Below are 25372 nucleotides of genomic sequence, written 5' to 3'. Positions count from 1 at the left end.
CCAAATAGAGGACTTCGATAAGACATTTTGGCATATAAAAGAGCGCATTTTACTGTCTATATTATGATAAAATGTCGATGGCGTTTTATTCGGTGCGTCCCAGGAATAAAGCTGAGTTGACGCAGCAAGCGATCCAGAAGGTGAGAAAATGATGTGAAATGATTGCTTGTGTTGACAGTCCAGACAGGATGGGAGTGTTCGCTCAGTCACTGTAGACCAGGGGTCACCAACGCGGTGCCCGCGGGCACCAGGTGGCCCGTAAGGACCAGATGAGTCGCCCGCTGGCCTGTTCTAAAAATAGCTCAAATAGCAGCACTTAACAGAGAGCTGCCTCTATTTTTATTTTTATTTTATTTATTTACTAGCAAGCTGGTATCGCTTTGCTCGACATTTTTAATTCTAAGAGAGACAAAACTCAAATTTGAAGATCCAAGAAACTATTTTAAATACTTTGTCTTCACTTGTTTAAATCCATTTTTTTTTTTTACTTTTATTCTTATAATTTTCAGAAAGACAATTTTAGAGAAAAAATACAACCTTAAAAATGATTTTCGGATTTTTAAACACATATACCTTTTTACCTTTTAAATTCCTTCCTCTTCTTTCCTGACAATTTAAGTTAATGTTCAAGTATTAATTTGTTTAAATATTATTGTAAAGAATAATGAATACATGTTAATTTAATTCTTCATTTTAGCTTCTGTTTTTTTAACGAAGAATATTTGTGAAATATTTCTTCAAATTTATTATGATTAAAATAAAAAATATATATATATCCTGGCAAATCTAGAAAAACTGTAGAATCAAATTTAAATCCTATTCAAAGTCTTTTAGATTTCTTTTAAAATTTTTGTTCTGGAAAATCTAGACGAAATAATGATTTGTCTTTGTTAGAAATATAGCTTGGTCGAATTTGTTATATATTCTAACAAAGTGCAGATTGGATTTTAACCTATTTAAAACATGTCATCAAAATTCTAAAATTAATCTTTATCAGGAAACATTTGTAATGATGCTCCATACATTGTTTTTATTATTATTTTTTCCAAAAAGATTCAAATTAGCCAGTTTTTCTCATTTTTTTCGGTTGAATTTTGAACTTTAAAGAGTCGAAATTGAAGATAAACTATGTTTCAAAATTTCATTTTCATTTTTTTTTTTCGCTTTTTCTCTTCTTTTATGTATTTTTTTCATTTATTCTCTACAAAAAACCTTCTGTAAAAGGAAAAAAAAATGTACGACGGAATGACAGACAGAAAGACCCTTTTTGGATCCATTATGGATCGAACTTTCACAGTATCATGTTAGACCCGCTCGACATCCATTGCTTTCCTCCTCTCCAAGGTTCTCATAGTCATCATTGTCACCGACGTCCCACTGGGTCATTATTGTCACCGATGTCCCACTGGGTGTGAGTTTTCCTTGCCCTTATGTGGGCCTACCGAAGATGTCGTAGTGGTTTGTGCAGCCCTTTGAGACACTAATGATTTAGGGCTATATAAGTAAACATTGATTGATTGATTGATTGATATATATATATATATATATATATATATATATATATATATATATATATATATAGATTTATTTATTAAAGGTAAATTGATCAAATTGGCTATTTCTGGCAATTTATTTAAGTGTGTATCAAACTGGTAGCCCTTAGCATTAATCAGTACCCAAGAAGTAGCTCTTGGTTTCAAAAAGGTTGGTGACCCCTGCTGTAGTGTAGTGACCGCTATTTTATATTGCAGCTTCCATGAATTGGCTACCAATAATAATGTTGGTTGTTGTTTTCCAGTTATCTACAAATGTGTTCAATGATTTAGTGTCTTATTTTTTAAACATTTATATTTGCAGACATAAAAGCTCTAAAGCTGTGCCTAAACACACTTTTACCTCCAAAACTTAACTGCAATGACATACATTTGATTCTAATATCATAGGCTCACACCCATTGATGTTTTAAACAAGAACAGTGACATGTTTTACTCCTAAGCACCAATGTTTTATTGATGCCCGTGACTTTTCTTCACCAAAGTTCTTTCTCTCCAAAGATGCTGGATGAAAACCATCATTTGATACAATGTATCATGGAATACCAAAGTAAAGGCAAGGTGGCTGAATGCACACAGTTAGTATCACCCTTGTGCATTATTCATTTAAAGGCCTACTGAAATGAGATTTTCTTATTTAAAGGCCTACTGAAACCCACTACTACCGACCGCGCAGTCTGATAGTTTATGTATCAATGATGAAACATTAACATTGCAACACATGCCAATACGGCCGGTTTAGTTTACTAAATTGCAATTTTAAAATTTCCCGCGGAATGATGACGCGTGCGTGTGAATTATTGGTTGGAGGGGACATATTAGCCCAGCACCACTTACGACTAAAAGTCGTCTCTTTTCATCGCGCAATTACACAGTACTTTGGACATCTGTGTTGCTCAATCTTTTGCAATTTGTTCAATTAATAATGGAGACTATAAAGAATAATGCTGTTGGTGGAAAGCGGTGGATTGCAGCTGCCTATAGCACCGAGACACAGCCGGTGTTTCTTTGTTTGTTGTGAAGCTTTAACACAGAGCAGTCAAGCGAACATGTTTCTCTACATCAACCAGCATGTTTTTCCATGGGAAAATTGTGATATTAAGTCGGCTCTTACCGGAGACATCTGTGGATTACTGGACCTCCTCCTGCAGCAGCTGTCAAAAAAGGCAGCTGTGAGCTTGACTCCTCCATGGCTTCCATCAAAGACACTGGCGTTCACCGCAGTCATCCAACTTTGAGGTATGACTTTACAATCTCATTAAAACACTATTAAAACAATAAGCAGATACGGGATCTTCCAGAATTGTCCTAGTAAATCAATCAATCAATGTTTATTTATATAGCCCCAAATCACAAATGTCTCAAAGGACTGCACAAATCATTACGACTACAACATCCTCGGAAGAACCCACAATGTGTCTAATTACATCTGAAACGTTCACACTGCTGCCGCCTGGAGCCGTCGTTTTTTTTTGTTTGTTTTTTGCCTCACTCTAACTTTCCTCATCCACAAATCTTTCATCGTCGCTCAAATTAATGGGGAAATCGTTGCTTTCTCGGTCCGAATAGCTCTTGCTGCTTGAGGCTATAATTCTAAACAATGTGAGGATGTGAGGAGCCTTCACACCGGTGACGTCACGCGCACATCGTCTGCTACTTCCGGTAAAGGCAAGGCTTTTTTATTAGCGACCAAAAGTTGCAAACTTTATCGTGGATGTTCTCTACTAAATCCTTTCAGCAAAAATATGGCAATATCGCGAAATGATCAAGTATGACACATAGAATGGACCTGCTATCCCCGTTTAAATAATTCAGTAAGCCTTTAAACGGGGATAGCAGGTCCATTCTATGTGTCATACTTGATCATTTCAGGATTTTTGCTGAAAGGATTTAGTAGAGAACATCGACGATAAAGTTCGCAACTTTTGGTCGCTAATAAAAAAGCCTTGCCTGTACCGGAAGTAGCAGACGATGTGCGCGTGATGTCACGGGTTGTGGAGCTCCTTACATCCGCACGTTGTTTACAATAATGGCCACCAGCAGCGAGAGCGATTAGGACCGAGAAAGCGACGATTTCCCCATTAATTTGAGCGAGGATGAAAGATTCGTGGATGAGGAAAGTTAGAGTGAAGGACTGGAAAAAATAAAAAATAAAAACGAGACGGCAGAACGGTTCAGATGTTATTAGACAAATTTACTAGGATAATTATGGAAAATTCCTTATCTGATTATTGTGTAACTAATGTTTTAGTGAGATTATATGGTCGTACCTGTACAACCTGAAAGTCGGAGGGGTGTGGCCACGGGTGTGGTGACCGCCAGTGTCTCCGAGCGAAACCACGTTTCTCGACGAGGCGAAGGCAGCCGATGCTTCCTCCACGGTGGAAGCATCCGACGGTCGGGGGCGGCCGATGGGAGGAGGCAAGAGAGTCCGCAGCTGCCTCTATGACAGGTGCAGGAGGAACGAAGCAATCTCTCCGCTCATGTTTACGGTAAGAGCCGACTTAATACCACCATTTTCTCACAGAAACCTGACGGTTGACATGTGGCAGGGAACCATGTTGGCTTGACTGCTCTGTTCCATAGTAAAGCTTCACCGTCATTTTTCGGGAGTGTAGACATGGAAACAAGGAAACACCTGCTGTGTTTTTGTTGTTAAAGGCGGCCGCAATACACCGCCCCCCACCTACGTCTTTCTTCTTTGATGTCTCCATTATTAATTGAACAAATTGCAAAAGATTCAGCAACACAGAAGTCCATAATACTGTGGAATTATGCGATGAAAAGAGTCGACTTATAGCTGTGAACGGTGCTGGACCAAATTGTCATCTACAATGCGTGATGTCACGCCCACGCGTCATCATACCGCGACCTTTTTGGCATGATACTTCCGGCGAAATGTAAAATTGCAATTTAGTAACTAAACCGGCAGTATTGGCATGTGTTGCAATGTTAAGATTTCATCATTGATGTATAAACTATCAGACTGCGTGGTCTGTAGTAGTGGGTTTCAGTAGGCCTTTAAAGGGGAAGTGCACTTTTGGGGGATTTTGCCAATAATTCACAATTTTGATTAATCTGACTGTCACCAGATCCTTGTAGTTCGCTGAGCTCCACACAATGATCTGGGACTTCTCAATAGGAGATGTTTTTCAGAAGGCGGGGCCTTGTAAAAAAAAAAACATCTCATTGACAAAATGATTCAACCCATTGAAGATCATAACTCTTAAGAACAGAATTTGAATAAGGTATTTTTAATCAGGTGTTGAAAACACCTGTAGATGTGATTAGAACCATAACGAGCAACAATTAAACTGATTGAAAAAGACTGTGACGCTCAGCTTCTTGTAGATGGTCAATGGTGTATTTGCAACATGGTGAAGTCCAGGGAGTGGTCAAAGAAGTCAAGAGAGGAAGTAATTTATCTTCATAAGAAATGATATGGATATAAGAAAATTGCAAAGCCATTACACATTCCAAGAGACACAGTTGGGAGCATAATTTGCAAGTTTAAAGCTAAAGGCACAGTGGAAACACTAACTGGGTGTGGTAGAAAGAGGATGCTGTGTGCAACTGCTGTCCGGTATTTGAAGCGTACAGTGGTGAAAATCCCCGGGTAACAGCTGAGGAACTACAACAGGACATTGCAGAGGGGGGAACGCAGGTTTCATCCCAGACAATAAGGCATGGACTACAAGATGAAGGCCTCCATGCCAGAACTCCCAGGCGCACCCCACTTCTGACTACCAGGCACAAGGAAAATAGACTCCAGTATGCCAAAAATCATCTGGACAAACCCCAAAGGTTTTGGGAAACTGTTCTATGGAGTGATGAGACAAAACTGGAACTCTTTGGGCCTATGAATCAACGTTATGTCTGGAGGAGAAAAAATGAAGTTTACAAGGAGAAGAACACCTTGCCTACTGTTAAGCATGGTGGGGGGTCAATCATGCTCTGGGGCTGTTTCTCTGCCTCAGGTACCGGGAATCTCCAGCGCGTTCAAGGCATTATGAATTATATTTTCTACCAGGATATATTAGCTGCAAATGTCATGAAGTTTGTGACGAAGCTGAGGCTTGGGAGACGTTGGACCTTCCAACAGGACAATGATCCCAAGCATACCTCCAAATCAACACCAGAGTGGTTGCAGAAGAAGGGCTGGAAGACTCTGGAGTGGCCTTCACAGTCGCCAGACCTAAATCCTATAGAAAACCTGTGGTAGGACTTGAAGAAGGCAGTTGCAGCACGCAAGCCCAAGAATATGAATGAACTGGAGGCTTTTGCCCAAGAGGAATGGGCTAAAATACCTGTAGATCATTGAAAGAAGCTTGTGTCCGGTTATGTATCACGTTTGAAGGCTGTAATTACTGCCAAAGGGTGTTCTACTAAGTACTAAAGATGCATGTAACTTGGGGGTTGAATCATTTGGTCAATGAGATATTAAGAAAAATGTCCTTTTTTGGTATTTTGTAAAATACAGTGTTACAATTTAAGTTGCATTTGTCTATTAGGCACATCTTTATTTGATATGACTATAAACAAAATACGGAATAAATTTCCAACTTGCTAAAACACCAAAATTGTGTGGGGGTTGAATAATTTTGATCACAACTGTATATCGCGGGTTTATCTCTGTGCGATATAGAAAATGACTATATCGTAATATTCGAGTATACGTTCTCACGCAGGACTTTTAGCAGTGGGCATACACTTCAGGCTCTCCTCGCCATTTCCTGTGTCTCTTTCTCACAGACAAGCAGGCGCACATTCCTACATACGTCACATACTGTCATGTCATACGTCACAAACTGTCACGTCATACATCACATACACGCCCTTGCCCAGCAGAGAGGTAGCGGCGTGGCTAACGTTAGTTGCTAACATAGCCGTACGAGAGAAAGATGGTGCGGATCTGGTAACAAATGAAGGAAGACTTAATTCCCAATAAAAACAGCAGGGTTTCCATCGTCTGGCGGTGGTTCGGCTTCAAGTGGGAATATGTCGAACAGACAACCGTAATTTGTCAAGTCAATCAATCAATCAATCAATCAATGTTTACTTATATAGCCCTAAATCACTAGTGTCTCAAAGGGCTGCACAAACCACTACGACATCCTCGGTAGGCCCACATAAGGGCAAGGAAAACTCACACCCAGTGGGACGTCGGTGACAATGATGACTATGAGAACCTTGGAGAGGAGGAAAGCAATGGATGTCGAGCGGGTCTAACATGATACTGTGAAAGTTCAATCCATAATGGATCCAACACAGTCGCAAGAGTCCAGTCCAAAGCGGATCCAACACAGCAGCGAGAGTCCCGTTCACAGCGGAGCCAGCAGGAAACCATCCCAAGCGGAGGCGGATCAGCAGCGCAGAGATGTCCCCAGCCGATACACAGGCAAGCAGTACATGGCCACCGGATAGGACCGGACCCCCTCCACAAGGGAGAGTGGGACATAGGAGAAAAAGAATAGAAACGCCAGATCAACTGGTCGAAAAAGGGAGTCTATTTAAAGGCTAGAGTATACAAATGAGTTTTAAGGTGAGACTTAAATGCTTCTACTGAGGTGGCATCTCGAATTTTTGCCGGGAGGGCATTCCAGAGTACTGGAGCCCGAAATGAAAACGCTCTATAGCCCACAGACTTTTTTTGGGGCTTTGGGAATCACTAATAAGCCGGAGTCCTTTGAACGCAGATTTCTTGCCGGGACATATGGTACAATACAATTGGCAAGATAGGATGGAGCTAGACCGTGTAGTATTTTATATGTAAGTAGTAAAACCTTAAAGTCACATCTTAAGTGCACAGGAAGCCAGTGCAGGTGAGCCAGTACAGGCGTAATGTGATCAAACTTTCTTGTTCTTGTCAAAAGTCTAGCAGCCGCATTTTGTACCAACTGTAATCTTGTAATGCTCGACATGGGGAGACCCGAAAATAATACGTTACAGTAGTCGAGACGAGACGTAACAAACGCATGGATAGGAAAAAGTGTTGCTCTAAAAAGTAGCATTACTGCTAATATGTAGCATCATTTGTAAAGTCCCTCGCTAGAGAATGAAGAGAATTTCATAACCTTAGTAACATACCACATAGTGAAGGACAAATACTATTTGATTTCCAATTATGCAGCTCATTTTTATTTGACACTTAAAATGTCTCTGACAATCTTGCAATTTATGTTTTGGAAATGGCTTGAATGTTTGTGCCATTGCTTAATAACTTTAATAAATACGCGTTTGGTCAATTGACTTAGTTGTGATTTCCCTCTCTGCATGAAAGTTTAAAAGTAGCATATATTAATGCAGTATGAAGAAGAATGTTTTAATGTATACACATATAATCATCATACTGCTGTGATTATATGCATCAAATGTTCATTCAAGGCCAAGGCAAAATATCGTAGTATATATCGTATATCGCAATATGGCCTAAAAATATTGCGATATTAAAAAAAGGCAATATTGCCCAGCCCTAGGTGAGGGGGTCTTAAACGACCGTTGTGTGTGTGTGTAGACACGGATAAGGTTAGGTGGGATTTACCCTGGATAACCTTTGCCAACTTATTGTAGAAGGGGCCTAAACATGCACGGTTTTTGCTTGGTGGTGAGAAAGAATCGGTGCCTCTGCCGCCGTATGCTTAAAATGAGCAAAATACATTATTGTTAAACGTCTTTAATAATGTGCCTGTTACTGAATTACACATATACTTAGATCATGTACATAAAATGTTGATGGAAGTGTTTGGAGAGTTTTTGAAGTGCTTTATAGGCAGAATAGAGCGACTCCCAAAAGCTCCCTTGTAAGAAGAGTTTTGCTCGTGTTTATTTGCTAGTAATAATGCATAAAAAAAGAAAACGTATGAATGTCCTACATAAAGATTGTGAATGATAAGCAAATTTCCCAAAAAAAAGTGCAATTCCCCTCTAAAGCTTGTGAATGTCATGACGCTGACATATTTGTTTTCCATTTGGTTAGATATCAACAGATTTTGCACAGAAATCTGGTTTACCTGGCGACAATAGCAGATTCCAATCAGAATATGCAGTCCTTACTACCTGCTGTAAGTATGTTTGGGTTCTTCAAGACCGTGGCTTTTTGTGGCCCCAAACAAGATTTTGTTTGTGGACCTTTTTCGGTCTTTCATTTTTGCTTATTTTTTATTATGATTATTATTTTTAGCCTCGTGAAGGGCACCAAAATCACCTTAAACCCAAATATCGCCGCCCCACATACACACCTAATTTGTTTACATACACTAAAAAGGCATATCATGAAATCTGGCTTTTTAATATATATGTAAAAATGTATGGGTCAGGCTTGCCACTGACAGTTTGTTTGTGTTTTAGTTTCTCCTCTGTGTGTTTAGTATTTCCTGTCCTTAGTTTCTGTCAGCACTCTTATTTTGGTTCAGCTTCCTGTTTGTCTCCCTGAGTGCTTTGTTTCCCCTCAGCTGTGGCTGATTGGCACCTGGCCACACCTGGTGTCAATCAGCCCACTACTATTTGAACCTGCTTTGTCTTCCAATCAGGGCTGGATTATTGTCTTGTCGATGACTTCCGTATTGTCGCTCCTGTCGTGTCGTTTCATGTTGAGTCATTGCAGCGTAGCAGTAAGCTATCTTTCGGTATCCGTTTGTAGCTTACTGTTTTTTGTTCCCTGCTTCCGTTTTGTTTTCACTCTACAATTAACGACTTCTGTTTTCCTGTTTGCTACCCGCTATTTTCCACGCTAGGACCTTTTTGTTTCTTGCTAGCTTCCATGCTAAAGACCCTTTTTGTTTGTTATCCGCTTCATGCGCGTCCTTTGTTAGTACCCTTTTGTTTGTTCTTATTCTAATATCTTAATTAAATCCTGTTTTCCTGCAAAATGCCTCCCTCCTTCTCTGCATCTTGGGGTTCATCACAAACTAACTCTGACTGTATGACTTGCATACAGCTTCTAATGTCTCTAGGATTTTGTATGAAAAAACTTTATTATGGTTTTTGACTGTCTAAAAATGGGAGTAAAATATCTAGGTTATGTTATTATAAACCAGTTCACTTTTGCATGAACATGAGGTATGATTGTATCCTGTGTTCTGTTGCACATGTCAGTCTTCCTAATGTAATAACCTAGAAGGGCCGAGTAGTTAGCACACAATTTTTACATCTTTAAGTCTTTGTTTCAACAATAATGTTTTTCATCAAGAATTCCAACAAGTGGTGTCATTAGGTTTTTTTTGGGGTGCTAAAGGCCCCCAAAACATTTTTTAAATGTTCTGTTTTGCTTTTTTGTTTAAAAATGTAATAGAAATTAGCCAGAATGTGAGGTTTAACAATCATACAACCTATAATTAGTCACTTAAATATGATTATACATATTGCAAGTTTTCTTTTACGTCATAGTGTAAGGTAGATATCGTCTGATTTGTGTAGGATTATAGTCAGTGGACAATAATAATCAAACAATCCATAATTATTATTATTGTTAATGTCATTATTACTCTTAGTACATCTACTGAGGGTGAAGCCTCCCCTGTTTTGCTGACAACTAGTAACACCTCTGTTTCAAACTTTAATCAAGGTTACACACAATAAACATGTGCTATGAGATGCAAAAGTGAAAGAAACTCAACTTTGTCCGATGCTGCCACAAAAGGATGCATCATTTTATTTACCTTTCTTCTATCATCTCATCCTGGTTCTCACATGTTGGCGTTGTGTGTGTATGCCAAAATGTCAGCTTTGATGACGTTATGACATCTGTGTTGAGTTAAAACTTAAGTGTTCCAAGTGTTTTATATTCCTAATTCGATTCAATGTTATTATTGAACTTCGAGAGCAAAATCAATTTCCTCTGAACTTTTATGACATCATATTTTATAACTGGGAGATTTAAATGAAAGAAAAACAATCTTTAAATCTTTACAAAATGCCCACCCTGATCAACCCTGTGGTTGTGGCCCTAAAAGGCCGCACAGAGTGTTTACAGTGGGGCAAAAAAGTATTTAGTTAGCCACCGATTGTGCAAGTTCTCCCAAATGATGACAGATGTCTGTAATGTTCATCATAGGTACACTTCAACTGTGAGAGACAGAATGTGAAAAAAAAAATCCAGGAATTCACATTGTAGCAATTTTAAAGAATTTATTTGTAAATTATGATGGAAAATAAGTATTTGGTCAACCATTCAAAGTTCTCACTAATGGAAGGAGGGTTTGGCTCAAAATCTCACGATACATGGCTCCATTCATTCTTTTCTTAACACGGATCAATCGTCCTGTCCCCTTAGCAGAAAAACAGCCCCAAAGAATGATGTTTCCACCCCCATGCTTCACAGTAGTTATGGTGTTCTTGGGATGCAACTCAGTATTCTTCTTCCTCCAAACACGACGAGTTGAGTTTATACCAAAAAGTTCTATTTTGGTTTCATCTGACCACATGACATTCTCCCAATCCTCTGCTGTATCATCCATGTATCCATTTTGGTATAAACTCAACTTGTCGTGTTTTGAGGAAGAAGAATACTGAGTTGCATCCCAAGAACACAATACCTACTGTGAAGTATGTGGGTGGAAACATCATGCTTTGGGGCTGTTTTTCTGCCAAGGGGACAGGACGATTGATCCGTGTTAAGGAGAGAATGAATGGGGCCATGTATCGTGAGATTATGAGCCAAAACCTCCTTCCATCAGTGAGAGCTTTGAATGGTTGACCAAATACTTATTTTCCGCCATAATTTACAAATAAATTCTTTAAAATTCCTACAATGAGAATTCCTAGATTTTTTTTTCACATTCTGTCTCTCACAGTTGAAGTGTACCTATGATGAAAATTACAGACCTCTGTCATCATTTTAAGTGGGAGAACTTGCACAATCGGTGGCTGACTAAATACTTTTTTGCCCCACTGTATGTGACAGGCCAGGCTCGATCACACTTGATCACTTTCACTTTTGCCTTCACTATTTAGCTTTAAACACTTTTAATTGCCAAACATTGAAGTTTCAATGTATTAAACCGTTTACACTTCTCATTTTAGATGGAGAGAGTGAAAATAATATCATTTGTTTTCTTTCATTGTGCAGCCTCCCACTTCAAATATGTCCATGGGCCCTGCAGGAATGAGTGGGGGACATGCACAAGGCAATCTTAATGACAACATGGGACAATCAGCAATGATGCAGGGTCAAATGAGCAATGGTGAGAGTATCAGCACATTTTTTTTCTGAACGCACACAGCTTCGTTTTGTTGAATGCACTCGTCTTATCCTGACTTTGCTGCATGTTGTTTTACCGATGATCACAATGTTTTTTTCTTCATGAATTTGTGGATTATTTGTTTTACACAAAAAAATGCTTTAACCACCAATCACATAGAATATTACCACAATGATACTTTATGGCTGTGCAAGTTTAAGATGAACTGAATGTGGTTCCCCGCTTAACCTGATGAGGTATCACACTGACTATGAATGTGTGGTCAGGCCCAAGTCACGCCCCCATGCAGCACAAGTCTGGTGATGTGCAACCAAATTTTGCTTGCGCTTCCCTCAATCTGCCTGTCCACAACTACAATAGTTTGGCCTTAGGCTCCAGCTACAGCCTTCCTGTGCCCTCATCTCAGGGCAACATGATTCTTGCGCCTGGCTACGGTTCTTCCTCTTTTTTCTCCCGCAGCTATCTCAACATGCAGTCCAGCCAAGGTGAGCCAGGTATAGAGTTTCTCTATCGCCAGGACACTAACTCAGAAAATAAACAGAATCAAAACACAAATGGCTACCTATTTAGAAGATACCTTTTTTGCTCTTTTTTAGCAGGAGTAGATTTTTTTGGGGGAGCGCAATGAAGTAATAAAACATAAATATTCATGTAGATCAGGGGTCACCAACGTGGTGCCCGTAAGGACCAGGTGAGTAGTTCGCTAGCCTGTTCTAAAAATAGCTCAAATAGCAGCACTTACCAGAGAGCTGCCTCTATTTTTTAAATTGTATTTATTTACTAGCGAGCTGGTCTGGCTTTGCTCAGTATTTTTAATTCTAAGAGAGACAAAACTCAAATAGAATTTGAAAATCCAAGAAAATATTTTAAAGACTTGGTCTCCACTTGTTCAAATAAATTCATTTATTTTTTACTTTGCTTCTTACAATTTTCAGAAAGACAATTTTAGAGAAAAAATACAACCTTAAAAATGATTTTGGGATTTTTAAACACATATACCTTTTTACCTTTTAAATTCCTTCCTCTTCTTTCCTGACAATTTAAATCAATGTTTAAGTATTTTTTTTATTTTTATTGTAAAGAATAATAAATACATTACTAATCTAATTCTTCATTTTAGCTTCTGTTTCTTCGATAAAGAATATTTGTGAAATATTTCTTCAAACGTATTATGATTAAAATTTAAAAAAATATATTCTGGCATATCTAGAAAATCTGTAGAATCAAATTTAAATCTTGTTTCAAAGTCTTTTCAATTTCTTTTACATTTTTTGCTCTGGAAAATCTAGAAGAAATAATGATTTGTCTTTGTTAGAAATATAGCTTGGTCCAATTTGATATATATTATAACAAATTGCAGATTGTATTTTAACGTATTTAAAATATGTCATAAAAATTCTAAAATTAATTTTAATCAGGAAAAATTACTAATGATGGTCCATAAACTCTTTTTTTAATTTTTTCAGAAAGATTCGAAATAACTAGTTTTTCTCTTCATTTTTTTCGGATGAATTTTGAATTTTAAAGAGTCGAAATTGAATTATGTTTCAAAATTTAATTTTCCGTTTTTTTTCGTGTTTTCTCCTCTTTTAAACCGTTAAATTAAGTGTTTTTTTCATCATTTATTCTCTGCAAAAAAACTTCCGTAAAAGGAAAAAAAATGTACGACGAATGACAGACAGAAATCCCCATTTATATATATATATATATAATTTTTTTTTATTATTATTTTTTTTTTATTAAAGGTAAATTGAGCAAATTGGCTATTTCTGGCAATTTATTTAAGTGTGTATCAAACTGGTAGCCCTTCGCATTGATTAGTACCCAAGAAGTAGCTCTTGGTTTCAAAAGGGTTGGTGACCCCTGGTGTAGGTTATGGCTTAAACATGCAGTTTGGTCTATGCAGGAGCCCTTTTGATGCTGTACAAAGTTCTTACTTCTCTTATGAGCAAGAGCATTTCCATTTACGCCATTAAGCTATAAAAGTTAGGGCATGATTTACTAAAGGTTTGCATGTATCAAAAGGGGGCCCACAATGCAAAACCAACTTTTCGCACCTATTGGTACCTGCTGTTGTGCATTTGGGATCTGCATAAGTCTTGAAAATTTAAAATCAATGTATGGAGTCATTGCGGATATATTTATTAAAAAAAATATTGTCTTCCTGTCTACTTCCTCTAAACGGTCCATTTGGAATAAGTATAATTGGTGGTGTCACCATTTGGGAACAATGTTCCTGGATTATCCATGCCTTGCGCGCGTCTGCCATTTTTACTTTTTGCGTGTGCTTCTGTGGATTCGACCTCGAAGAACGACCAATCTTTTATTGTTTGTATTACCCCACACAAGACACTAGTCAAACCTCAAGTCTCATCTGAAGAAGTAATTAGTGCCTGGTTAACATTCTTGTTTGCGGCAATATGCCTTCAACTGTGAAGAAGTCGGTTCGAGTGTGTGCCAAAAAAAGTCCTGCTTCACCCACAAACGTTCACAAAAAAGAAAACTACTTTTAATTCGGTGTTCGGTGACTTTTATCTATCTATGGCAGAGGTCGGCAACCCGCGGCTCCGGAGCCGCACGCGGCTCTTGGATCATTCTGATGTGGCTCAGCTGCATACTTGCCGACCCCCCCATTATACCGGGAAGTTTTCCATATTTCATTGCCTCTCGCAGGAATTTGCCCAAAATAACATTCTCATATTATCACCCAGACAACAGTATTAAGGCCGTGCCGCGAAGGCAATGCCTTCAACGTCCTTTCGACAATGTCGTAGCGTCCGCTTTAATACTACGCTAACCGAGTGCCAGCCGGCCACATCTAGTGAGCGGCTGCTGACTCAATGCACAAGCGACTGCAAGGCATAGTTGTTCAACAGCCATACAGGTCACACTGAGGGTTGTGATGTAAACAACTTTAACACTCTTACTAATATGCGCCCCACTGTGAACTCACACCAAACAAAAATGACAAACACATTTCGGGAGAACATCCGCACTGTAACACATTATAAATGCAACATAACAAATACCCAGAATCCTATGCATCATAACTATTCCGGGCTCCATTATACACCCATCCGTGCGTCGGTTGAGGTGGGCGGGGTTTGGTGCTAGCGTGGATGTATATTGGCCCCTGGAAGAGTAGGGATTTCCTTAGGATTCTGGGTATTTGTTATGTTGCGTTTATGTTGTGTTACAGTGTAGATGTTCTCCCGAAATGTGTTTGTCATTCTTGTTTGATGTGGGTTCACAGTGTGGCGCATATTAGTAAGAGTGTTAAAGTTGTTTATATCACAACCCTCAGTGTAACCTGTAGGACTGTTAAGTAAGTATGCCTTGCAGTCGCCAATGAGTGTCTGCAGAAGCCACATACAACATGCGAACTGCCTAGTATGCTGTTTGTTACGATTGTGGAGGCTGGTAAATGCATTTTCACCATTGAACTCCCTCATTACTTTTGTTTGTGTGAAAACCAGCAGACAGCCGAGGGAAGGTATCTCTGAAACTCGGTGGTCTCCCGGAAAAATTGAGATGGTCGGCAAATGTGATGTTGTCAAGCGACATTCAAATAAAACTCGCACTAATACTACATTTTCATATTAAGGTGTGGGTTGTGTGTCTGAGACCCCTGGTTAATACATAGCACAAAGCAAAACAAAACTTCTTACGCTGTTTTATTTCATTTTGAATTTCGAAAGAGTCTTGTGCCTCCCATAGTTTTCTTTATTTTGTGTAACGGGTCAAAATGGCTCTTTGAGTGGTAAAGGTTGCCGACCCCTGATCTATGGCAATGGAGACAGTGAAACGGTAAGTAATTACAGTAAATTAGAAATGTGTGCATGATATGTTAGCATTGTTAGCTTTATTTGTTGTGTAGCTATTTTAGCCTTTTACTGTAAGACCAGAAGTGCCAAGCCTAACGCTTTTGAGCTTGAAAGTCACACAATATACCCTTTCTCACGCCACATGCACACATGACATTTCTCTTGCTTATATTTCAGCAATTACTACTCTGTATTTATTTATGTTATGGCAATAAACTTTGGCCCCCTGCTGTGACTTGACAGAGCTAACCAATCCACCAGTGCCTTGAGCCAAAACCTAACCAACCACACAATATAAACCAAGTAGAAGCACTGTAAGGCGGGTCTTGCCTGAGTTTGGGCGGCGAAAGCCGGCGGCTGTGCCTGTCATTTCTATGATCTGTGAGCTTATCTTCTTGGGTAAGGCATTATCTGATTTGTGACTGGATCGAGATGGAAGGGGATAGTGGCGGGACTACTAAATTGCCAAGAAAATGAAAAAAAAAAAAGATTAAGAATTTTGGATGGATAACACGAGATATGTGTAAAAAAAAAAGATACATTTGATGATAATACACCAATTCCTGGCATACCGCGGTGAATGTCATCCCAGACGAGAATATGCAATTATTAAAGAATATATGTTTAAATCATTATCAGATAAAAACATTTATTGAGGGAAATGTCAGAATATGAACAGATGCATCTAAAACTATACGTTTTAGCAGTTATGGCTCAAGAAAACATAGTTATGAATAAAAGAGTTAGCGACAAGTAAGAAAGTTTGATCACATTACGCCTGTACTGGCTCACCTGCACTGGCTTCCTGTGCACTTAAGATGTGACTTTAAGGTTTTACTACTTACGTTTAAAATTCTACACGGTCTAGCTCCATCCTATCTTGCCGATTGTATTGTACCATATGTCCTGGCAAGAAAACTGTGTTCAAAAGACTCCGGCTTATTAGTGATTCCTAAAGCCCAAAAAAAGTCTGCGGGCTATAGAGCGTTTTCCGTTCGGGCTCCAGTACTCTGGAATGCCCTCCCGGTAACAGTTCGAGATGCTACCTCAGTAGAAGCATATAAGTCTCACCTTAAAAGTCAATGGTATACTTTAGCCTTTAAATATACCTCCTTTTTAGACCAGTTGATCTGCCGCTTCTTTTATTTTTCTCCTCTGTCCCCCCCTCCCTTGTGGAGGGGGTCCGATCCGATGACCATGGATGAAGTACTGGCTGTCCAGAGTCGAGACCCAGGATGGACCGCTCGTCGGGACCCAGGATGGACCGCTCGCCTGTGTATCGGTTGGGGACATCTCTACGCTGCTGATCCGCCTCTGCTTGGGATGGTTTCCTGTGGACGGGACTCTCACTGCTGTCTTGGATCCGCTTTGGACTGGACTCTCGCGACTGTGTTGGAGCCACTATGGATTGAACTTTCACAGTATCATGTTAGACCCGCTCGACATCCATTGCTTTTGGTCCCCTAGAGGGGGGGGGGGGGGGGGGGGGAGGGGGGGGGGGTTGCCCACATTTGAGGTCCTCTCCAAGGTTTCTCATAGTCATCATTGTCACTGCCGTCCCACTGGGTGTGAGTTTTCCTTGCCCTTATGTGGGTTCTTCCGAGGATGTCATAGTCGTAGAGGTTTGTACTGTCCTTTGAGACATTTATGATTTAGGGCTGTATAAATAAACATTGATTGATTGATTGATTGATAATTATTTTGCCCAGGCAGTGTGATCAATCAAGAATTAAAATGTTTTTTTAGTCCTTGTTTTGCGTCTATCTTTGGTACTTCCAGAAACGACGTGTAATCTGGCAGTTGTGCAGAAAAAGCTGTGAGAAAGGTGGCGATCGTGCTGCAGTTCTGTCCTACGTACAGTATGTTTGTCAACATATATGGAGCGTCAAAAATTAAGAATACTAGCCATATCATCTATTCAGAAATATTTTCTAATTTTATAGCTGCTGGATGTCTTAAAGCAGGGGTCACAAACCTTTTTGAAACCAAGAGCTACTTCTTGGGTACTGGTTAACGCGAAGGGCTACTAGTTTGATACACACTTAAATAAATTGCCAGAAATAGCCAATTGCCAGAAATAGCCAATTTGCTCAATTTACCTTTAATAAATAAATCTACATATGTATAAATAGGTAAACCCAAATGGATACAAGGATTATACAGCAGAGGATTGGGAGAATGTCATGTGGTCAGATGAAACCAAAATAGAACTTTTTGGTATAAACTCAACTCGTCGTGTTTGGAGGAAGAAGAATACTGAGTTGCATCCCAAGAACACCATACCTACTGTGAAGCATGTGGGTGGAAATATCATGCTTTGGGGCTGTTTTTATGCTAAGGGGACAAGACTATTGATCCGTGTTAAGGAAAGAATGAATGGGGCCATGTATCGTGAGATTTTGGGCCAAAACCTCCTTCCATCAGTGAGAGCTTTGAATGGTTGACCAAATACTTATTTTCCACCACAATTTACAAATAAGTTCTTTAAAATTCCTACAATGTGAATTCCTGGATTTTTTTTTCTGTCTTCCACAGTTGAAGTGTACCTATGATGAAAATTACAGACCTCTATCATCATTTTAAGTGGGAGAACTTGCACAATCGGTGGCTGACTAAATACTTTGTTGCCCCACTGTATGTCTGCCCATGTCTCCATGGTTTGAATTCAAATATTTGGGTACTTATGCAGATTCTAATTACACAAAACAGGTACCAATAGTTAAGAAGAGTTGGTTTCTACGTAATAGAACCACTTTAAATAAGGCGGCCTGTGCTAGTTATCTATTTACCGCATGGTATTTGGATCTTAGTAGATCAGACCCTTGATGTATAAAACAAGCACATTCAGTTCATCCGCAAATGACATACATGCCTTCTCCATGCATCCTCCCTCTTGCCTTCTTCAGGCTTTGACTTTTCTTACCTCTGATATACTTTACGTTGAGATGCAGCCTTCCTGTCCGTGTGGTTTCTTTTTTTATTGTTTGTGCACTAATTTTCCTGGCTGTTTTTATACCATTTCCCATTGTTTTCATTTTAAAAGAATCCTGGCTGCTACACATGAGCAAGTTTGGCTTCTTCCTACAAATCATTTGTTTGTCGATTGATTAAGTAATGAACTTCTCTTCTGCTAATACATTGAAACAAGTGAGTACTTCATCGGGTTGTATGATTTCTTCACACCAAATTCCACTTCCCTCTTAGTCTCCCTGCTACATCAACAAACTACAACGCCACATTACTCCTCAGCCCAGCTTGGAAGCCAACAGTGTCAGGGCATGATGGTTCAAGGCAATCAAGGAAGCAGTCTGTCCCAGAGGCCCATGGGATCTTACCGCTCTTCTCAACAAGGTACTGTAGTACTAATTGCACTTTTGATTTGTGACTTGAGTTTGAGCATTCAAACACAAAGCAAGATAGTTGAAAAAATAGCTTCAAAGGTCTAATATAGTCATGATATGACTGGTCGGCATGCAACTTTAGGAATCGGACTGGTGACGTATCACTTGTCACTTGAGGTTAATGTCTGCCTAATAATAGCTCCATGTTGTCCTTTTACATTGTCTGATGTGGGTAGAGGAGACAGGAGTCAGACTCGCTCTGTATAAAAAGGATGGAATACTGTTTCCAAGGCAACCATCCATGATTGCATGACCTCATTTACGCTGGTACTTTAATGTCCTCAATGACAAGGTGAAGGGTTTCTAAAGTAAGAGTGCTTCATTAACTGTTTCCATGGCGATAGTGGGAATATTCTCTGCATACTTTAATGCAATTATTGTGGCTCACCTGAAGGAGGTTGGTGAATAAAAGCGGGAAAAGGACACTTTGGAATTTCTGTACACCATAACAGCAGTGATCAGATACACCCTAATAAACTATTATAACAAATCTTTATCTTGTGAGGTTCTTGAAGTTGAATTTACAATTTACTCCCCTCAAAATATTTTTCACCAGCATAACTACTCAATTTGAATACAATAGTACCTCAACTTACAATTCTTAGTTCTATAACACACTTGGCATACTATTGGCAAAGCATAACAATTAGCCAGTCCTAAGTTCTAATCACAAAACGCTCTTAACTTGAAGTACCACTGTATCGAATATTTGTTACACACATTACACATACTTCACTATACATTATTTGTAAACTCATAAAAGTCCTGGCACTACATTTTACTCCGACCATCTGCTTGACCAATCATGGTGTTGCCTGTCTTCGCAGGATCTGCACAGCAGTACTCGGGACAGAACGAATTCTACGGAGAGCACTATGGACACACTCAGAGCTCCAGCGAGCCCATAAACCAGCAGTATTACCCTGATGGTAATCTCTCACAGCCATAAACTTCATTCACACAGCTTTCAAATACACACAACATGACCTTTCTACTTGGTGCCGTATTAAGCATCAACATTGGCGACTCGTTACCTTTCTCCCCCAATGTGGGAGAGGAAAACTGTGTCTGTGTCCATACTGTCCCCTTTGGTTTGCCAAAATTTCAGATTTCAGACAAAGCTGGAGAGATGTTTTGAGGGCCCAGGGTTCTTTGGATGTGATAGAGCAGGGGTCACCAACGCGGTGCCCGCGGGCACCAGGTAGCCCGTAAGGACCAGATGAGTGGCCCGCTGGCCTGTTCTAAAAATAGCTCAAATAGAAGCACTTACCAGTGAGCTGCCTCTATTTTCTGAATTTTATTTATTTACAAGCAAGCTGGTCTCGCTTTGCTCGACATTTTTAATTCTAAGAAAGACAAAACTCAAATAGAATTTGAAAATCCAAGAAAATATTTTAAAGACTTGTTCTTCACTTGTTTAAATACATTTATTTTTTTACTTTGATTCTTATAATTTTCAGAAAGAGAATTTTAGAGAAAAACTACAACCTTACAAATGATTTTCAGATTTTTAAACACATATACCTTTTTACCTTTTAAATTCCTTCCTCTTCTTTCCTGACAATTTAAATCAATGTTCAAGTATTCTTTTTTATTATTATTATTGTAAAGAATAATGAATACATGTTAATTTAATTCTTCATTTTAGCTTCTGTTTTTTTAACGAAGAATATTTGTGAAATATTTTTTCAAACTTATTATGATTAAAATTAAAAAAATATATATCCTGGAAAATCTAGAAAATCTGTAGAATCAAATTTAAATCATATTTCAAAGTCTTTTAGATTTCTTTTTAAATGTTTGTTCTGGAAAATCTAGACGAAATAATGATTTGTCCTTGTTAGAAATATAGCTTGGTCCAATTTGTTATGTATTCTAACAAAGTGCAGATTGGATTTTAACTTATTTAAAATATGTCATCAAAATTTAAAATGTATCTTTCTCAGGAAAAATTTGTAATGATGTTCCATAAATTATTTTTTTTATTTTTTTAAAAAGATTAAAATTAGCTAGTTTTTCTCTTAATTTTTTCCGGTTGAATTTTGAATTTTAAAGTATCAAAATTGAAGATAAACTATGTTTCAAAATGTAATTTTAATTTTTTTCGCTTTTTCTCTTCTTTTAAACCGTTCAATCATGTGTTTTTTTCATCATTTATTCTCTACAAAAAACCTTCTGTAAAAGGAAAAAAATGTACGACGGAATGACAGACAGAAATACCCCTTTTTTTTAATATATGTAGATTTATTTATTAAAGGTAAATTGAGCAAATTGGCTATTTCTGGCAATTTATTTAAGAGTGTATCAAACTGGTAGCCCTTCGCATTAACCAGTACCCAAGAAGTAGCTCTTGGTTTCAAAAAGGTTGGTGACCCCTGTGGTAGAGGAACTCTAAAGGCTGGAAAAAAAGGACGGTGTTGATTTTGCTTATGTACGTGTTGTGAAAGATTGGTGCCAAGAAAGTGTCATTGAGGAAAAAATATACGCATTTGTGCTCTACATTTCGTCATTCATATACTCAACTTAAAATATTGAACCTGTAAATTGTTTAAGATCATTGTAGTCAAGGTCACGCAACAGAACTACAATTATGGCCACAATATTGTGTTCGTTGTCTAATTATAATTGATTAGATTTATGTAGCACTTTTCTATAAGATACTCAAAGCGCTCACAGAAAAGTGAGAACCCATCATTCATTAACTCCACATTCACACCTGTTGGTGGTAAGCTACATTTGTAGCTGACGGAAGTGTGGCTGCCAGTTTGTGCCTACGTCCTACGTCCCCTACCCACCACGCCCCTGAAACTAACTGTAAGAGTTCTCAACAAACTTATTGGCATTTGATCACATGGCTATAATCAATAATCCTACTGGCAGGATTTCCTAAACACCTGACACAAACTGTTACAAAATGTCTCCAAACTAAAACTTCTCAGTTAAAAAATAAAACAAGTTGATTCAAATAGGTAGTTTGATTTGGCTACATTGACAATGTTAAATTATTGCCGCTACTCCAGAGCACGAATTAGTATTTCATACTCTTAGAGACACGATCTACAAATCCTGTTTCCATATGAGTTGGGAAATACAAACGGAATACAATGATTTGCAAATACTTTTCAACGCATATTCAATTGAATACAATACAAAGATAATATATTTGATGTTCAAATCATAAACTTTTTTTTTTGTGCAAATAATAATTAACTTAGAATTTCATGGCTGCAACACGTGCCAAAGTAGTTGGGAAAGGACATGTTCACCACTGTGTTACATCACCTTTTCTTTTAACAACACTCAATAAACGTTTGGGAACTGAGGAAACACATTTTTGAAGCTTTTCAGGTGGAATTATTTCCCATTCTCGTTTTATGTACAGCTTAAGTTGTTCAACAGTCCAGGGTGTCCGTTGTGGTATTTTAGGCTTCATAATGCGCCACACATTTTCAATGGGAGACAGGTCTGGACTACAGGCAAGCCAGTCTCGTACCTACACTCTTACACTATGTAGCCATGCTGTTGTAACAAGTGACTTGGCATTGTCTTGCTGAAATAAGCAAGGGCGTCTATGATAACGTTGCTTGGATGACAACATATGTTGTTCCAAAACCTGTATGTACCTTTCAGCATTAATGGTGCCTTCACAGATGTGTAAGTTAGCAATGCCTTCGCCACTAGTAAACCCCCATACCATTACAGATGCTGGCGTTTCAACTTTGCACCTAGAACAGTGCTGATGGTTCTTTTCCTCTTTGATCCGAAGGACACGACGTTCACCGTTTCCCAAAAAATATTTGAAAAGTGGACTCGTCAGACCACATAACACTTTTTCACTTTGCATCAGTCTATCTTAGCTGAGCTCGGGCCCAGCGAAGCCGGCGGAGTTTCTGGGTGTCGTTGATAAATGGCTTTGGCTTTGCATAGTAGTTTTAACTTGCACTTACCGATGTAGCGACAAACTGTAGTTACTGACAGTGGTTTTCTGAAGTGTTCCTGAGCCCATGTGGTGATATCCTTTACACACTGATGTCTGATTTTGATGCCGTACCGCCTGAGGGATAAACGGTCCGTAATATCATCGCTTACGTGCAGTGATTTCTCCAGATTCTCTATACCTTTTGATGGTATTACGGACCGTAGATGGTGAAATTCCTAAATTCCTTGCAGTAGTCCGTTGAGAAATGTTGTTTTTAAACTGTTTGACTATTTGCTCACGCATTTGTTTACAAAGTGGTGACCGTTTCCCAATCCTTGTTTCTGAATGACTGAGCATTCCACGGAAACTGCTTTTATACCCAATCATGGCACCCACCTGTTCCCAATTAGCCTGCACACCTGTGGGACGTTCCAAATAAGCGTCTGAGGAGAATTCTTTAACTTTATCAGTATTTATTGCTACTTTTCCCAACTTCTTTGTCACATGTTGCCGGCATCAAATTCTAAAGTTAATGATTATTTGCACAAAAAAAAGTGTTTATCAGTTTGAACATCAAATATGTTGTCTTTGTAGCATATTCAACAGAATATGGGTTGAAAATGATTTGCAAATCATTGCATTCCGTTTATATTTACATTTAACACAATTTCCCAACTCATATGGAAACGGGGTTTGTACTAGCTTTGGCTTAAACAGGCCTTACTTACAATTTCAGAGTCGTTTTTGCATATATTGAATGTCGTACTTGGCAGGTCATGGTGAATACTCGTATCAGCAGCCATCATACGGTGAGCAGAGCTACGAGAGATCCTTGGATGAGTCTTCACAGCATTACTACGAAGGAGGTAGCATACATGTGTGCGTTCAACTGACAGAATGAATCATTCACATGGGAGTTTTTATCTTTGATCGCGCAGGAAACCCGCAGTTCAGTCAGCAGCAGTCTAAATATCAGCAGGCTTCTGATCAGCAGCCTTTCAGCCAGCAGCAGTATTCTTCTCAGCAAGGCTATAGTGGGCCGCCACAGGGATACGGTTTGGAGCACCACCTTTTGTGTGCGAAATGCAAATGAATGAATGAAGTGATTGAACGTTATACACTGTAGGACCTGGCCAGGGTGGATCCTCAGAGTATTCTCAATATCAGCAATGTCAAAGCCAACAGTTCGGGTCTTACCGCTCTTCCCAAGGAGGACTAGGAGCACAGGCGCAGAGGCCATTTAACTATGAACAGGTAAATAATTTACACATGTATTATTCCTTTATATTTGTTTCTATACCATGAGGGACAACATTTTAAGTCAAATGCATTTTTGCTTGAATTATCAAAACGTGAACAAGTGGACAAACTGTTAATGTACCTCAAATATGTTTCCTTTAGCTCAGGGGTCACCAACGCGGTGCCCGCGGGCACCAGGTAGCCCGTAAGGACCAGATGAGTCGCCCGCTGGCCTGTTCTAAAAAATAGCTCAAATAGCAGCACTTACCAGTGAGCTGCCTATTTTTTAAATCTTATTTATTTACTAGCAAGCTGGTCTCGCTTTGCTCGACATTTTTAATTCTAAGAGAGACAAAACTCAAATAGAATTTGAAAATCCAAGAAAATATTTTAAAGACATGGTCTTCACTTGTTTGAATACATTCATTTATTTTTTACTTTGCTTCTTATAACTTTCAGAAAGACAATTTTAGAGAAAAAATATACCTTAAAAATTATTTTCAGGATTTTTAAACACAAATACCTTTTTACCTTTTTAAATTCCTTCCTCTTCTTTCCTGACAATTTAAATCAATGTTCAAATATTATTATTTTTTATTATTATTGTAAAGAATAATGGATACATGTTAATTTAATTCTTCATTTTAGCTTCTGTATTTTTGGAGAAGAATATTTGTGAAATATTTCTTCAAACTCATGATTAAAATAAAAAAATATATATATCCTGGCAAATCTAGAAAATCTGTAGAATCAAATTTAAATCCTATTTCAAAGTCTTTTAGATTTCTTTTAAAATTTTTGTTCTGGAAAATCTAGACGAAATAATGATTTGTCTTTGTTAGAAATATAGCTTGGTCCAATTTGTTATATATTCTAAGAAAGTGCAGATTGGATTTTAACCTATTTAAAACATGTCATCAAAATTTTAAAATTAATCTTTATCAGGAAAAATTTGTAATGATGTTCCATACTTTATTTTTTAAATTTTTTCAAAAAGATTCAAATTAGCTAGTTTTTCTCTCCATTTTTTTCGGTTGAATTTTGAATTTTAAAGAGTCGAAATTGAAGATTTCAAAATGTAATTTTCATTTTTTCTCGTCTTTTAAACCATTCAATTAAGTGTTTTTTTCATCATTTATTCTCTACAAAAAACCTTCAGTAAAAGGAAAAAAAATGTACGACGGAATGACAGACAGAAATACCCTTTTTTTATATATATATGTAGATTTATTTATTA

The 25372-nt window shown here is 38.3% G+C and overlaps 1 protein-coding gene across 4 annotated transcripts in view; it reads left to right on the top strand.

Annotated features, from left to right (window-relative positions):
- The window catches only part of LOC133555078 (calcium-responsive transactivator-like), a 30864-nt gene continuing 5492 nt past the window's right edge, over nt 1-25372 (top strand). For 3 of the 4 annotated variants that reach the window (XM_061904540.1, XM_061904539.1, XM_061904541.1), the window contains exons 1-9: nt 1-140; nt 2055-2131; nt 8530-8614; nt 11620-11734; nt 18781-18927; nt 19805-19906; nt 23670-23762; nt 23835-23951; nt 24023-24150. In XM_061904540.1, coding sequence (XP_061760524.1) covers nt 72-140; nt 2055-2131; nt 8530-8614; nt 11620-11734; nt 18781-18927; nt 19805-19906; nt 23670-23762; nt 23835-23951; nt 24023-24150 — 933 coding nt within the window. In that variant the 5' untranslated portion in view covers nt 1-71. Of the gene's footprint in view, nt 141-2054; nt 2132-8529; nt 8615-11619; nt 11735-12018; nt 12238-18780; nt 18928-19804; nt 19907-23669; nt 23763-23834; nt 23952-24022; nt 24151-25372 lie in introns of all 4 variants that reach the window. The other variant, XM_061904542.1, reaches the window with a different exon arrangement.

Source organism: Nerophis ophidion, linkage group LG06, assembly GCF_033978795.1.
Source record: "Nerophis ophidion isolate RoL-2023_Sa linkage group LG06, RoL_Noph_v1.0, whole genome shotgun sequence".
Taxonomy (NCBI): Eukaryota; Metazoa; Chordata; class Actinopteri; order Syngnathiformes; family Syngnathidae; genus Nerophis; species Nerophis ophidion.
The sequence above is the reverse complement of the archived record's forward strand: the minus strand, read 5'-3'. Positions and strand labels throughout refer to the sequence as shown.